Below are 16,353 nucleotides of genomic sequence, written 5' to 3'. Positions count from 1 at the left end.
TCTGCTTCCTCCCCTCTCTCTGCCTGCTTCTCTGCCTACTTGTGATCTCTGTCTGTCAAATAAATAAATAAATAAAATCTTAAAAAAAAAAAAAAAAGAGTAATGTACTCAGTGCAATGTAATTTAAAATATATAGGTATATATAAACCCAGAAATATCTTATGTTTTAAGAGAAAGTAAAAACAAAATTAAAAAAGAGAGAGATGAAAAATGAAGAGGTAATATTTTAATTTAGAAGAGAGTAAAACCAAAAGGGGTTAGATTAGCTAGAGAAGGCTCCATGGACAAAACATCTTTTTACTAAGCACTCAACGGAAAAAACGGAGATATGACTGATATGGAGAACATGACAAATACCAAATACATTTTCCTTAAAAAATATTATGGAGGGGCGCCTGGGTAGCTCAGTGGGTTAAAGCCTCTGCCTTCAGCTCTAGTCATGATCCCAGGGTCCTGTGATCAAGCCCCGCATCAGGCTCTCTGCTCAGTGAGGAGCCTGCTTCCCTTCCTCTGCCTCTCTGCCTACTTGTGATCTCTGTCTGTCATATAAATAAATAAAATCTTTAAAAAACAAAACAAAAATGGAATGATGTTGGCTTCATATTTAAAAATATATATATATTATGGAGGTGGGTTCCTGGGTGGCTCAGTCGGTTAAGCATCCAGCTCTTGGTTTCAGCTCAGGTCTTGATCTCATGGTCATGAGTTCAAGCCCCGTGTTGGGCTCCACACTGGACACGCAGCCTACTTAAAAAAAATAAAAATTAGAGAGGAAAACAAATTTAACTAAGGTGCTTGCATCTACCCTATCCATTTACCATCATCAACAAATGTCTACTGAACATCCAGTTACGTCTATGAACTAAAGTCCACTGTGCTGATTCCTGATTTCTTGGCACTTAAATCTGAAGGTAAGTAATACACACCTACATGAAAATGTATCACAGTCACTACTTAGAATCAAAACAAGTAGAACAGGTATGTATTAGTAGATCTTTCACCTATGGTAATGACAAATTAGTTGACTGGACCAACTCCACCTCAAAACAAAAATAAAAACATAAAAAGCTGAAAAAAATGCAAAAAAGAAAAAATTAATAGCATAAAATCCTAATAAGAAAGAAAAAAACAGGAGAAGATAAGAGTCCGAAGAGCATCTGCCTGAAAGCCTTTGCTGACTGTGAACCAACAGCTGAGAGGCAGAGTGGCACGTCTGGTGGGCTCTGCCTTGGGGCATTCTGCCAATCTACTAGAAACACTGAGAGGAAAGTTGTAATTTTTGGCCAACTACAGAAGCTAAAAGAAAAGAAATCTGAGATCCACACCTGCCAAAGGAGGAAACGCTACCACTTTGGAAATAAGATTACAATTTCTATGCTAAGGATCATCTAGGTAAACCATAAGATTCTGAAGTCTTGAGCCTAGACTGCTATCACCCTTGGGTGACTGGCAGAAGGCAATGAAAATCCTCCATGAAAGGTTACAATCCTAAAGCCTCCAAATGTTTTGAAAAGTATATTTTTAAATAACTTGCCCAACAAAGATTACAAGGCATATAACTCTATGAGCTAGAGTCAACAAAAGCAACAGACAGCAGCAACAGCAGGGCCTCCAGACACCGGCAACTACCAGAAAGACCGCAGTGCAATCACGCGTATCGTGTTTACAGAGATAAACTCAGACTTCAAGGTTTCAGCAAGAAACTGAGAATCATGAAAAGTGCCATCTGAAGAAAGGACCACCAGGGCACCTAGCTGGCATGTCAGCAGAGCATGAGACTCTCCATCTCAGGGTCTTGAGCTCAAGCCCCACGTCAGACATGCAGTGTACTTAAAATAGAAAGTTTAAAAACCATATTTAAAAAAGAAAGAAAGAAAAGAAAAAAGAACCACCAAAAACTATAGAACTAAAAAATACTGTATCCAAGCTCACTCAATGAAGTTCTTAACAGTAGATAAAACACATCTGAAAAACTGATAAACTAGGAGGCAGGACGGAAAAGTCTATCTGGAATAAAGCAGTCCAAAGCTAAGTAGAGGGGCGCCTGGGTGGCTCAGTGGGTTAAAGCCTCTGCCTTCAGCTCGGGTCATGATCCCAGGGTCCTCGGATCGAGCCCCGCATCGGGCTCTCTGCTCAGCGGGGAGCCTGCTTCCTCCTCCCTCTCTCTCTGCCTGCCTCTCTGCCTGCTTGTGATCTCTGTCAAATAAAATAAATAAAATCTTAAAAATATATATATATATACAAAGCTAAGTACAGAAGACAGGGTTAGAGACATGGAGGTCACAGTAAGAGGCCTAATGGGGGCTTCACTGGAATCCCAGAGAAGGGAATGGAATGCAACACAGGCTACATTTGTAAAAGACAGCTGAAACATCCCAGACCACGAAAGAGTCGAATAGATCCGTTCAACAAATGCGGCGAAGCACCATCCGAATGATGCAGTAGAGTATGTACAAACAAAAATAAGACAAAACGAAAAACCACAGTTCTTTCTCCTTCTGCATATATGCCCCTGCAGTGTGACTATGTAACCCTTTGATCTGGCCTTGTTTTGATTAACAGAATTTAGTAGAAGTGAAGTGCTGCTGTGAACTGAGACCTCAAGGGGTCCTGTGTATGTCCTTTTCTCCTGGACCCTGCTGTGGCCACACGAACAAGACCAGGCTAACCTGCTGGATAACGGAACACGCAGCCCTGTCACCGCCACCTGCCCCACCAACGCAGCACAGCAGCGGTGCCTGCCCGATCTGCAGTGGACAGCAGGCACAAGTGGGAGGTATGTGTGCGACCCAGACCACGCAGGACAGAGAACCACCCAGCTGGGCCCAGCCCACCAACAAATTATAAACAAAGTAAATGCTTGTTGTTTTAATCCACTAAGTTTTCGAGTGGTTTATCTCACAGAAAAAACCCAACTGACAGATTTAACAAATCCACATAGATACATCACAAAGAAGTTTCAGGAAATTAAATATGATAATACCTAGGAGAAACAATAAATTATTTATTAATTGTTATAAAATTAATAAATAAGTTCCTTATAAACCAAAACCACAATGAGATACCACCTCACACGGGTCAGAATAACTAAATTAACCACCAAGGAAACAATACATTCTGGCGAGGATGCGGAGAAAGGGGAACCTCCTACACTGTTGGTGGGAATGCAAGCCCGTGCAGCCACTGTGGAAAACAGCATGGAGGTTCCTCAAAATGTTGAAAATAGAGCTACCCTACGACCCGGCAATCACACTACTGAGTATTTACCCAAAGATACAAAAACAGTGAGTCGAAGGAACATGTGCACCCCAATGTTTATAGCAGCAATGTCCACCACAGCCAAACTATGGAAAGAGCCCAGAGGGCCATCGACAGATGAATGGATAAAGAAGATGTGGTACGGGGCACCTGGGTGGCTCAGTGGGTTGGGCCTCTGCCTTGGGCTCAGGTCAGGGTCCTGGATGTCAGGGTCCTGGATGCCAGGGTCCTGGATCGAGCCCCGCATCTCTTCTCAGCAGGAAGCTTGCTTCCCCCCCCCCCCCCGCCTCTCTGCCTACTTATGATCTCTGTCAAATAAATAAATAAATAAAAAGAAGATGTGGTACGTGTACACACACACACACACAGGAATATTACTAAGTTGTTCAAGAAGAATGAAATCTTGTCATTTATAACTACACACACAGAACTAGAGTGTACTTAGCTAAGCCAAGTAAGTTGGGCAGAGAAAGACAAATAACATAGGATTTCACTCATATGTGGAATTTCAGAAACAAAACAGAGGAACACAGGGGAAGGGAAGGAAAAATAAGATAAAAACAGACGAGGCAAATGATAAGAGACTCTCAGCTGTAAGAAACAAACTGAGGGTGGGAAGATGAGGTAATTGGGTGATGGGAGTCAGGAGGGCACTTGACGAAATGAGCACCGGGTGCTAGAGGCAACTGATGAATGACTGAATTCTACCCCTGAAACTCATAACACATTATATGTTAACTAAATTGAATTTAAAAAAGAAAAAATTTTTAAAAGAGAATGATAATATGTGAGAATCTCAGTAAGATTAACAACTGATGTCTCAGCAAATTTTAATTTTAATTAAAATTTAAAATGCTAAAAAAAAGAAATAATTTCCTAAATGAGGTTGATCGTTTAGTATTCTAAATATGTCAATGTAGTGTTAAGTGGAAAAGAGTGGAGGCAGATAGGTATTTTAAGGCCCCTGCAAGAAGAATCACTACCTGAAATGTAGTCTAGTTCGGGGAAGATAATTTAGGCCAAAAGGTAGGAGGCATTGAGAGTCCAGGGCTATGAGCCAAGCATACAGGTTGAATTACAGAAGCTATGCGACCTCAAGCAAGGTATTTCAGCTCCGCACTTCAGTGTCCTCATATGCTATGTCAATATTACTCAAGGATTAAAAAATGTCAATGACGATGTGCTTGGCACATGGTAAACACCAGACGTTAGGGAAGTTCCCTCTTGAGATGGGAACCACTGAAAGTGCTGTGTGTGGCAATAACAAAGAGCCAGAGACTGTTCTAAGGAGCCCTTGAGGGTCCACAGCGTGTGTCACCTCGTGTGTACCTGGTGTGTAAGTGGCTTCTACTTTCCGACAGTTCTACTCCGTGCTATTATTAAAAAGTTCTCATCCAAAGTCTATGTCTGGGAGGCAAGGAGTCTATTTTGTTTTCCACAAAACAGCCTTCCTTCCTTAAGACTGAATCATCTGACAGGAGGGAGAGCAGAAGCAGGGGAGCGGGACAGGGAGAAGCAGAGGGCCGGAGCAGTAGCCGATCCCGGGCCCTGAGATCGCGACCTGAGCCAAGGCAGACCCTAAACTGACTGCGCCCCCCGGACGCCCTGGGAGAACAGCCTACGAGGCCAAGGGAGCTCAGGGTGTCCCGAGAGCCTGTCTTCCCTGGAAAATCACGGCTCCAGACGCCCAAGGCCGTCCTCTCCTCGGTACCTTCTCTATCAAGGATTACGAATACAAAAAATAAAAAAAGGCCTATTTTTATAGAATTTTCCGTTCTGCGTTTCCTCTCCTTTACTTGACAGAATTTCCCTTCTAATGTAGCTGGGCCGCGTCTGCCGTGTTTCCTCCCCTTGCGTCTGGGCTGGTCTGCGGGCTCACTCCGGCCTGTTCCAGAGCAGCGACCCTGGGAGATGGCCCGGCGGCGGCTTCCGCGCTCAGCCTGGGGAACCGCTCGGCGGCCCCGCACGGCGACCGGATGGGGGCGCGTGGACACACGGGCTCGGCCGGCGGCGCCTGAAGCGCGCGAGCGTCTGGGCCAGCTTCGGTGCCAGTTGCCCCGGCGGAGCGGCCCGCGGACCTGCCGCGAGGCCTGCACGACGGCCGCGGCCAGCGCCGCAGTCCGGCCGGCCCAGAGGGCCCCGAGAACAGGCGGCGCCTCGCGCCAGGTCCGCGGGCCACACAGGCTAGAGCGCGGCTCTGTCGCCGACCTGCAATTCCCGGCCGAGGACGCGAATTCCTGGCTTCCGTCTCAGACTCCTCCGAATCCTGGAAACCCGGTCCGTCTTCTGAGGGAAACAACGCCGAGCGGGGCCGGGGCCGGGGCCGGGGCGCCCACGGCCGTGCTGTCCCCGCAATCCGGACGCTCCACGGGCCAGCCCGGACGACACAGTCCCTCGCGGACAACACGCGCCGGCCAGGCGCGCGCTTACACCCACCGCGCCCGGCACCGTGGTACGGGACCCGCGGGCTCGGACCGCGCACTCGCGCGTCGGGCCTCGGGCACCAGCACGTCCCGCGGCCCCCATTTTCCCGGGCAGGAAAGGGCGGTTCGCGACAGCCGCGGCCCCGGAGAGCCGGACGCCCCGGAGAGCCGGACGCCCCGGAGAGCCGGACGCCCCGGAGGCCGGCGGGCGGCAGGTGCCGAGGTTCCGGGAACACGGCGAGGGCAGCGCGGGGGCCTCGGCTGGAGCGGAGCCGCACGGTCGGCGCCGGGACGCGACTTCGCGCCGCGGGAGAACCGGCCCGTGGCTGCCCCGCCCGCCCCTCGGCTGACACGGGCGACCGCCTGCGCGACCGGCACACGTTCCCGTTTGGACGCGGACGGGTCTCGGCCGCCGCAGCAGCTCCGCAGGATTCGCACGCAGCTCGGGCTCCGCGAATGCCGCCGCCGAGGCGCCCGGGCTCCGTCGCGAGGGGAGAAGCCCCCGCAAGCACTCGCCGCGCGCCGGAGCGGCCGAACCTCCCCCGCCCCGTGGGCTCGAAACGCGCTCCCGGCGGCTCCGCACCGAGGCCCCAGAGACCCATTTCCCGCAGCTCCGTAGTCCATCAGTAAGAGGTCCGAGGCGACCGCGCATTCGGGGCGAGCCCGCCGCGACGCAGAGGCGCCAGGGCCGGCTCGGAAGGCCGTGGGCGCAGTCGCCCCTCGGGCCGTGCTTCCGGAGAGCCCACGAGCCGGTCACGGTGCTCCCCAAACCCGAACGGGCCGCCGGCCGCCCCGCGTCGGCCGCCCCCGGGGCTCCGCTCCCGTCTGGGCGTCTGCGGACGACCTCAGGCCCGCCCCCTCGGTCGGCAGGCCGCACCCCATCCCGAAGCAGCCGTCACCCCGCGAGCCGGCCCACGGCTTCCCTGCCGACCGCCCAGGGCCCTGGCAGACACTCACTTGCCCGCCAGATCTTTGTGGGAGCCGCTGGAAGTCATGAGCTGGGCCAGGTCCTGCCGCACGGCCGCCGCCATCTTTCTTCCAGCTCAGCGGAGGGTGCCGGGCCTCGCGCCGCCGCCGAGAAACGAGCGCAGTCCTCCAGCCTGCGGCTAGAGGGAACCCGACAGGCCATAGAGCAGCGGCTGAGTGGGCCAGAGCGCCGGGCGTGCGAGCCGCGCAGGCCCGTTCGCAGAGCCGCGGGACGGAAGCGCCGCACGCGTCCGAGGCCCGCCCAGGATCCTCCGCGGGCTCAGGCCCGCGCGCCCCGACTTGGGATTGGCGGAGGAGGTCCGCGGCGCGTTGCTTGTGCGACTCCAGGAAGCGCCGGGGGCCGGAGTCGCCGCGCGTCGCCCGGCTCCGCGTGTGGCCCGGGCGTGGACGGCGGCCGCCCGCTCTGCGAGGCCGCGCTGGAGCGGCGCGCGTTGCCGCGCCCGGTTCCCGCGCCCGGTTCCCGCGCCCGGTTCCCCGAGGCGGCGCTGCCCCGACGCGGTGCGGATGCGCGTGTTGCCGCGCTGGCGCTGTAGCCGGTTGGTCGCGACGGGCCTCCGCGGGCGTGGTCTGGGCGAGCTTGTGCGCGGCCGTCCCTGCCCCCGCGGAGCGACCCGCCGGCGCGCGGACGGCGCCGCTCCTCCCGGGTCCTCCCGGGTCCTCCCGGGACGCCGTCTGCACGCGCGTGCGAACCGGCGCCGCTCCTGGCGCTCGCGGACCACGACACCCCGTGTCGCCGTTGCCGTCGCTCTCGTTCGCGGACGGGAGACCGGGCCGCGCGCGGCCGCAGCGCTTCCTCGCCGCCCTCTTCCGCGGCGGCGTCCGGCCGGACGCTGCCTGCTGGTCCCGGGGTCCCGGGTCGCCGGTGCTGCAGGCACGGCCTCCGGCGACGCTCTGTGTGCCGGCCGTGCCCGCCGCGGCGGATGGCGGTTCCCCCGGTCGGAAGCGAGCGGCCGCCGGACGAGCGCACGGAAGTGCCTCCAGAAGGTCCTGGGCCGGCGCCGGGGGGCGCGGGGGCCTCTGCCTGCGGCTCGGCTCGCCATCGGGGTCCTGGGATGGAGCCCCGAGCCGGCCCCCTGCCCAGCGCGGCCCTGCCTCCCCGCCGGCTCGTGGCCGGTCTGTGCGTCCAGGGAAGAAAAGGCAGAGGGAAGGCGGAGGTGGCCGCGTCGGTTCTGGAGCCGGTCCCTGGGCAAGGACCTAGTCACGTGGCCGGGCTGCCGATTCGGTGTCCAGGAGGGCGGCCCTTTGCCGGAGGAGGAGGACGGGCTGAAAGGGACAGTCCGGATCTCCTCAGCCTGGCCGTCCGATCCCCTCGGGCCCCGACGGAGTCCGTGTCGCGGAGGGCGCGCCGGGGACAGATCGGGCGCCTCGCTCCTGAGGTGCCGCCTCCGGCTCGGGTCGGGGTCGCAGCGCCCTGGGACGGAGCCGCCCGTCGGGCTCCCTGCTCCGTGGGCAGCCGGCCTCTCCCTGTCCCACTGCTGTGTTTCTGTCCATCAGCGAGCCAGGTCTTTCGCACGGACCATCCGCTCCCGGTTCAGCGTCGCTGCCGGCGCAGAAAGCGGGCGGCCGGGGGATGCCCCGGCGACGGCCTCGGGGCCCCGGGCCGCCTGCGCCGTCGGCAGACCGGCCGCCTGCGCGTGCGAGCGAGACGACGCGGCGGAGCAGGGGCATCCCCCGGCCGCCCGCGAAACCCGGCGGCGAGGCAGAGCCGGCGCTTCTCCGCGGGAAGGCCCGAGACAGCCGTGCCCTCGGGCGAGCTCTTGGCGTCGACGCTGCCTCTGCCCCGTGAGAGGACCTCGTCGCCGCTTCCACGCGGGGCCCCAGGTCTGCCCGAGAGCACAGGTTTCCCGGACTTTTCCCTCTTTGGACCCAGATGGAGCGCGTTGTAGCCCGGTTTTTCCGTGTCGCTGTGTTTGATGGAATTTCTTTGAATTTTAGTAAACTGCTTCCGGGCAGCTTCGGGATCCGCTAACCGCACCCACAGCTGTGTCTAGGAAGAGCCGTTCGCTGTGGCCCGTGTCCGGTCTTCCGCACTCGCGCCCGCGCCCGCACCCGCACACTCACCCGCACCCGCACTCACACCCGCACCCTCACCCGCACTCGCGCCCGCACCCGCACTCGCACTCACACCCGCACCCGCACTCGCACTCACACCCGCACACTCACCCGCACCCGCACTCACACCCGCACCCGCACCCTCACCCGCGCTCGCGCCCGCACCCGCGCTCGCGCCCGCACCCGCACTCGCGCCCGCACCCGCGCCCGCACCCGCACCCTCACCCGCACTCACACCCGCACCCGCACTCTCTCACCGTCCCTTCAGCGACGACAGTCTGGAGGCTGTCGGAAACGACGGGCTTCGTGAGAAGGGACTCCATTAATCTGATTTTTGCCTCAGTTTATCTTTGCTTCCTGGTGCTTTCTTTGCCCATTTGTGTCCGCCAGAGCGTCTTAGCTACGAGAAGTCCCTGAGGCAGACTCGTCTGCTGTCGGGGGAGTGAGCAGCTGTCCAGCCTCGTGACGCCCAGATCACCAGATGTGCTTTCACCCCGCCTGGCGTCGTCTGTGCTGCCTTGCTGAACGCGGCCTCTTCTGTAAACCTCCACGAGGGCTACCGTCGGTGGGGAAGTTGTCCACCTTCCTGACGACGGAGCAGCAGTCTGACAATCTGACTAGGCTTTGGACATGACAAGGCCTCCCTTCTCCAGACTGCTCTGCCTAATCCTGCCCAACCACACATTTTCAGGTTTTACTTACAGAAGGGTGCAAAGACAAGCATGCTACTGGAAACTTCTTCTCTCTTTTTAGTTGCTTAGCAGCAAAACGTTAGCTAGGCTTCTTTGAATTAAGAGATCCTAATTCTGTTTTACTAGGTAAAATCTTAGGTCCCAGCCGCTACTTACTGAGTCAAACTGTCCTATCAGCAAAGTCCATCTAGTAATTCTTGCACATCAAAGTTTGGGTAGCACTGCTCTAGCTTAGATGTCCACACCACTAGATGAGTAGCCATTTTTCTGGCCAGGAAATCCCCATTTTTATATAATCAGTTGTAAAAGCTGGTCTCTAACCCCTCAGAATTTCCCTACAAATATGCAGAGGAAGTCATCCAGGTCCTTTTCCTGGTGCATTGTCCACTCTGTGTCCCATGTACCCAGCTTAAATATGCCTTGCTATAGAACTTTAAAAGGGCCTAGGTGATTGCATATATTCTGTTTTCTGAGCACCAATCCTTAACCTGCATTTATTCCACATGTTGCTAGTGTTCTGTGACAAAATTATTCTAGGGTCATTGTGTGTGTTTCCTAGTCTAGACCCAGAATCAGCCCTTGTTCCTTTAGTTCCTTTTAGGAAGGATATTTACAGATAACAATCTGAGTGCTAAGGATGTTCATTGCTACTGTCTTGGTCATTTTGGGACCTTTTCATCGGACAGAGCTAAAGAATACATATTTTAAGGATAAAATAAGCCACGAGTTCATTCTGATACTTCAAATTCCAATATAGGTGATGTTACTTAACTTTTTCTGTATCACATCTGCATCTTCTTACTTCCACATCCAGAATCCTGGTTCACAAGTATAGATGAGAGTATGGAGCAAAATATTCCAAAATTATTCATTTCACTCATCCTGTGTTGTACACACAATTTAAATACTACCATCCCCAATGTGATTGCTGAAGAATTCAACATTTTCCTACAAATACTCTGCCATTTCCTCTCTTCTCTACCTGTATCGTGAGCACGTTCAGCTGTGACAAACTACACTTTCTTCCTCCTAATCCTCATCTGGTCTTGTTTCATAAGCAGTACATATTTAATGCTCACCGCCGGCTCTGATACTGAGATCTCTCAGTCATTTTAGTTGGCTAAAGCTAGTTCTTTAATAGAGTTGTCAGTAAGAACTCCTGGAAAACATAATTTTAAATGTTCTTGAGTGTTGGAAACACCTGTGCCTTTTATGTTTGGAAATCAGTTTTGTTAGATATAATAATCCCTGACTCACTTTTCTTGAGAGCCTGAAGTGTGGTGCTCCATGTTCTTAGGACCTAAAGCATTGCTGAAAACTACCTTGTGAGAGTCTAATTTTCTTTTCCTTATAGGTTACATTGTCTTTTTGCCTAGATACCTCCCAATTTTTTTCCCTTTAACATCAAGAAATTTTACTAGACCACATGCTGGTATTGGTCATTCTTAGGTATAGAGCGTGCTCTTTCAATAGACCGTTTCCGTTTTTTTCAATAATATCTTTACCGGGGCGCCTGGGTGGCTCAGTGGTTTGGGCTGCTGCCTTCAGCTCGGGTCATGATCTCAGGGTCCTGGGATCGAGCCCCGCATCGGGCTCCCTGCTCCGCAGGAAGCCTGCTTCCCTCTCTCTCTCTCTCTCTCTCTCTCTGCCTGCCTCTCTGCCTACTTGTGATCTCTGTCTGTCAAATAAATAAATAAAATCTTTAAATAATAATAATATCTTTACCATTTTTGTTCTTGCTCTATTCCTTTGGTTTCTTTCCTCAGAAACTACTATTGTCTTTGTGTTAGATCTTCTTTATCTTAGTATTAGTCACCTTCCCTCAAAATCTTTTTATTTGTTTTTCACATCTTTAATTTAATTTTCAGTCATTTTCTCTTAAGGCATTATCTGACACTTTTATTTACTCCTAGTCTCCTTCTTGTTGAGTCTTCATTCCTAAAATGATGTTTTTATTTCTAATTCCTACCTGAGTTCTGCCACACATTCTGGATGTTTCTGTTTCTTATTATTTTTCTCTGTCATGTCCTGTATCATTTTCTTTTCAATTTAATGAGTGTGAAAAGTGTATCAGGGCTCATCTTCTTTTCAATTTAACTGCTGATTACCTTTCCTTTACTGACATTCAGTATCACTTTTCCTTTAAGAATATGTGAGGACAGGGACGCCTGGGTGGCTCAGTTGGTTGGACGACTGCTTTCGGCTCAGGTCATGATCCCGGGGTCCCAGGATCGAGTCCTGCATCGGGCTCCCAGCTCCACGGGGAGTCTGCTTTTCCCTCTGACCTTCTCCTCGCTCATGCTCTCTCTCACTGTCTCTCTCTCAAATAAATAAATAAAATCTTTAAAAAAAAAAAAAAAAAGAAAAAAAAAGAATATGTAAGGACAAGTTTCAGCCCTTTCCTCGCTTCTGGACACTTTAGTCCCCCATTGCCTCTGTATCATACCTCAATAAATGAGACTCAGAATATTTTCACTTACATCCTTCACTTGGATTTGAGACCTGGAGGATATACTGATGTCTGCCCCCTCCATCCTTGGCTCGCTGAGATAGGTTGGTATTTGCTTTTCCTTTGCAGTATGTCTCTTTTATTTAGGAACCCTTCAGTTGACACTTGGGCTGTAGTTCCCAGTTTTGTTGCCGTTATTCACTTGCTATATAAATTCAGACTAAACTAATTCATCATAAATTCCCCTTCTCTTCTTGTTTCCTGTGTTGACACGAGGTCTTTCTTCTGAGTGTCTCGTTATTTGGTAGTGCTCAAGCTTAAGTGACGCCTCAGAGGCTGTGCACGGGTAGCGTGTTGGTGAATCTGCGCATATTCACAAATCTCTTCCCATCATCTTGGTGGTTGAATGGGGTTTACGCTGAGCTGCCGTCTCTTTCCCCCTCGGTGACCTATAAAATGTTACTCCACAGGATTTCAAATGAGGAGTCCAGTGCCTGTGATTTCTCTCACTCTCTGCCCTCCCTCCTACCTTCCATCCTTCTACCCTCCCCGTCTTTTCTTCATTCTCTCTCTTCATTCTCTTTGAGAGACTGAATGTACAAGACCACATGTAAAAACAAAACTGACCAACAGTCTTTAGCAGCTAGTCCACTCCCCATCTGCAGCAGCCATCCCAGAAAGCCTAAGGACTCCTGTGGTTATCAGCCCCCAAATGGCCAGCACTTGGTCAGTCACAGACAGCTTCCCTCATTTTTGCCCTAACCAGGAAAGCCAAATACTAAAGCCGTCCCCCAATCCCCCCATTCCCCGCCCCCCGCCCTAGGCCAGCAACCAATTACATAGGCTACCCCACTTCTGGGTGGCCGCAGACCGCTTCCCTGTGCCAGCAACCTCCACTCGGGGCATACCTGAGTTCCCTTTCTCCACTATAAAGCTTTCCATTCCTCTGCCTGTCTCCGAGTATCTGTCGGACATAAATGACGACGGCCCAAATCCCTGGCTGTAGAAAAGCTCTAATAGCCTTTGCTTGTCCTTATTTGGCTTTATTTCGGCACCTTTCTTCTCCTCTCCCTCTCCTCCTCCTCCTCCTGCTCCCCTCTTTCTCCTCACGCTTCCTCTCCCCCCCCATAGTCCTCTGTGTTCTTGTTTTTCTTCTTTCTGTAAGTAACTTGTTCTTCCATAGGAACGTCCTTAAAGATCTCTTTCTAGGAATTTCCCTCACATATGCCTGGGTGTGTCTTTTCCCATGGATACTACCTGGAACTCCGTGACCCCTTGGACTTGCAGATGGAGGTCTGTCTTTAGGTCAGGGAAATTTTCTATTACTTGTTTAATTATTACTTCTCTTTTAGATGTTCCTTTCTCTCCTTGGAGAACTCCAGCAGTCATATGTCAAGTCTTTTGGATGTATCTTCAAAATGATGTGCCTCTTTCTTCCTTCCCTTTTTAAAGATTTTATTTATTTACTTGAGAGAGAGCAAGAGCACAGAGGGAGAGGGAGACGCAGACTCTCTGCTGAGCAAGGAGCCTGACACGGGACTCGATCCTAGGACCCTGGGATCATGACCTGAGCTGAGGCAGCTGCCCATCCAGCTGAGCCACCCCAGCACCCTCTATGTGCCCTTTTCATTGTAATTTCTCACTTTATATTGTCTTGCTCTGTGTTTTGAGATACTGTTTCCACTTTTCAGGCCACTTAGCAGGATTCAATCTTTCTCTTTCAATGTTTCATCAGTGTTGTGTTTTTAAAATCATGATTTCCATTTGTTTACTTGTGTGAAAATCTTATACCTGTTTTATTTATGATAGCTTCAAATGAATACAAACCAATGTCCATTATAAGGAAAGGGAATGGAGACACTGTGGTATATGTATTCAATGGAATACTACTCAGCATTAAAAAGGAAAAAACCTGCAGATATCTGCAAGAATATGAATGAATCTCAAAATATTATACTGAGTGAAAGATATCAGACATTAAAAAATACATATAATAAGATTCTACATACCTGAAGTTCAAAGTCAAACAAAACTAATCTATGGAGACAGAATATCAGATATTACTTAGGGAGGGGAAAATGCAGAAGGTTGGTAATTTACTAGGAAGTACCAAGAGGTGATGAAAATACTCTGTATGTTTATAGAGGTATGAGTTATAAGAATGGTATGCCACTCTTTATCAAGTTTCATTATACTGTATACTTAAGATCTGTGCATTTTATTGAATGTAAAATCTCAAAGAGGGAATAAAGGGGCGCCTGGGTGGCTCAGTGGGATGAGCCTCTGCCTTCAGCTCGGGTCATGATCTCAGGGTCCTGGGATCGAGCCCCGCATCAGGCTCTCTGCTCAGCAGGGAGCTTGCTTCCCCTCTCTCTGCCTGCCTCTCTGCCTACTTGTGATCTCTGTCAAATAAATAAATAAAATATTTTTTAAAAAATAAAAAAGGGATTAAAATGCTTTTTGGTCAGTAGTCTTGTGTGCACATTGAATTTAGTCATCTTAAGGGCTTTTATTTATGTATTTTTATATATTTATTTATGGTTTAATAAGTCTTCTGTCTTCTCTAACAGTGTCAAAAGCTGGTGCCCTGTCACCTTCAAATGAAGAGAAGTTTCAGTGTAACTGTTCTGCTTCCTTAAAGCTCCTCTTTGTCTGGATGACCAGCAAGTCCTTTTATTTTTTTCTTGACAATTTATCTCATTATATTTTTAATTGAAGTATAATTAACATGCCGGGGGCGCCTGGGTGGCTCAGTGGATTAAGCCGCTGCCTTCGGCTCAGGTCATGATCTCAGGGTCCTGGGATCGAGTCCCGCATCGGGCTCTCTGCTCAGCGGGGAGCCTGCTTCCTCCTCTCTCTCTCTCTCTCTCTGCCTACTTGTCATCTCTCTCTGTCAAATAAATAAATAAAATCTTAAAAAAAAATAATTAACATGCCGTTGTATTAGGTTCAAGTGTACAATATAGTGATTCAACAATTCTGCACATTACTCAGTGCTGATCATGGTAAGTGTACTTTTAAACTCCATCAACTATTTCACCCATCCTACGACCACCTGCCCTGTAGCAACCATGAGGTTGTCCTCTGTATTTAAGTCTTTAGTTTGTCTCTTTTTTCTTTATTTGTTTTGTTTCTTAAATTCCACATATGAAGTCATATGCTATTTATGTCTCTCTGTCTGACTGCTTTCAATTAGCATTGTAGGGGTGCCTAGGTGGCTCAGTTGGTTGGACGACTGCCTTCAGCTCAGGTCAGGATCCTGGAGTCCCAGGATCAAGTCCCGCATCAGGCTTCCAGCTCCATGGGGAGTCTGCTTCTCCCTCTGACCTTCTCCTCGCTCATGCCTCTCTCACTGTTTCTCTCAAATAAATAAATAAATAAATAAATAAATAAAATCTTAAAAAAAAAAAAAAGTTCAATTAGCATTATACCCTCTAGGTCCATTCATGTTGTTGCAAATGGCAAGATCTCATTCTTTTTTATGGCTGAGTAAGATGGATAGATAGATATAGATAGATAAATAGATATCTTACTAGGTAGATCTTACTAGATAGATATGTTACTACATAGGAAGATATTCCACATCTTTATCCATTTCTCTATCAGTGAACACTTGGGCTTCCATATGTTATCTATTTCAAGTAATGCTGCAATAAACATAGAAATAAATTTATCTTTTTGAATTAGTATTTTTGTTTTCTTTGGGTAAATACCAAGTAATGGAATTACTAGAGCATATGGTAATTATATTTTTTAATTTTTTGAGGAACATCCATACTATTTTCCACAGAGACTACAACAAGTTGCATTCCCATTAACAGTGCATGAGGATTCCCTTTTCTCCACATCCTCACGAACACTTGATATTTTTTAATCTTTTTTATTTTAGTCATCTTGACAGGTATAAGGTGGTGTCTCACTGTGCTTTTGATTTGCATTTTCCCGATGATTAGCGATGATGTGCATCTTTTCATGTGTCTGTTGGCCATTTGTGTGTCTCAGAACGTCTTCTTAAGAACAGTGCCAGGATGGGGCGCCTGGGTGGCTCAGTGGGTTAGGCCGCTGCCTTCGGCTCAGGTCATGATCTCAGGGTCCTGGGATCGAGTCCCGCATCGGGCTCTCTGCTCAGCAGGGAGCCTGCTTCTCCCTCTGACTCTGCCTGCCTCTCTGCCTGCCTCTCTGCCTGCTTGTGATCCCTGTCTGTCAAATGAATAAATAAAATCTTAAAAAAAAAAAAAAAAAGAACAGTGCCAGGGCAGGTATTCTCCCACTAGAAGGACCATGGCTCTTCTCAGGCTATACTCTGTCCATTATCCAATATGTTCTGATGATCTTCCCTTTCTCTCTATCTCTAGACCCACTATAACCTGAGGCTTCATTCACATCCTCTAGTGCCCACTCTGTCTGCTCATTCCAAACCATTCATGTTTCAATTTGGTTCATATAGTTAAATTGGAAATGGGAGAGAAGGGTGAAAGGTATGTGATAGTCT

General features: G+C 50.1%; 1 protein-coding gene across 4 annotated transcripts in view; it reads right to left on the bottom strand.

Annotated features, from left to right (window-relative positions):
* The window catches only part of COPS4 (COP9 signalosome subunit 4), a 38,449-nt gene extending 31,640 nt beyond the window's left edge, over positions 1 to 6,809 (bottom strand). Inside the window, exon 1 of one of the 4 annotated variants that reach the window (XM_004777341.3) lies at positions 6,639 to 6,809. In XM_004777341.3, coding sequence (XP_004777398.1) covers positions 6,639 to 6,712 — 74 coding nt within the window. In that variant the 5' untranslated portion in view covers positions 6,713 to 6,809. The remainder of the gene's footprint in view (positions 1 to 6,638) is intronic. The other 3 variants (XM_045077200.1, XM_013048327.2, XM_004777340.3) reach the window with 3 other exon arrangements.
* Positions 6,810 to 16,353: the final 9,544 nt, after the last annotated feature.

Source organism: Mustela putorius, unplaced genomic scaffold, assembly GCF_011764305.1.
Source record: "Mustela putorius furo isolate JIRA1106 unplaced genomic scaffold, ASM1176430v1.1 tig00000040_pilon_pilon_pilon, whole genome shotgun sequence".
Classification (NCBI taxonomy): domain Eukaryota; kingdom Metazoa; phylum Chordata; class Mammalia; order Carnivora; family Mustelidae; genus Mustela; species Mustela putorius.
Note: the sequence above shows the minus strand (reverse complement) of the source record. Positions and strands in the feature narration are given on the sequence as shown.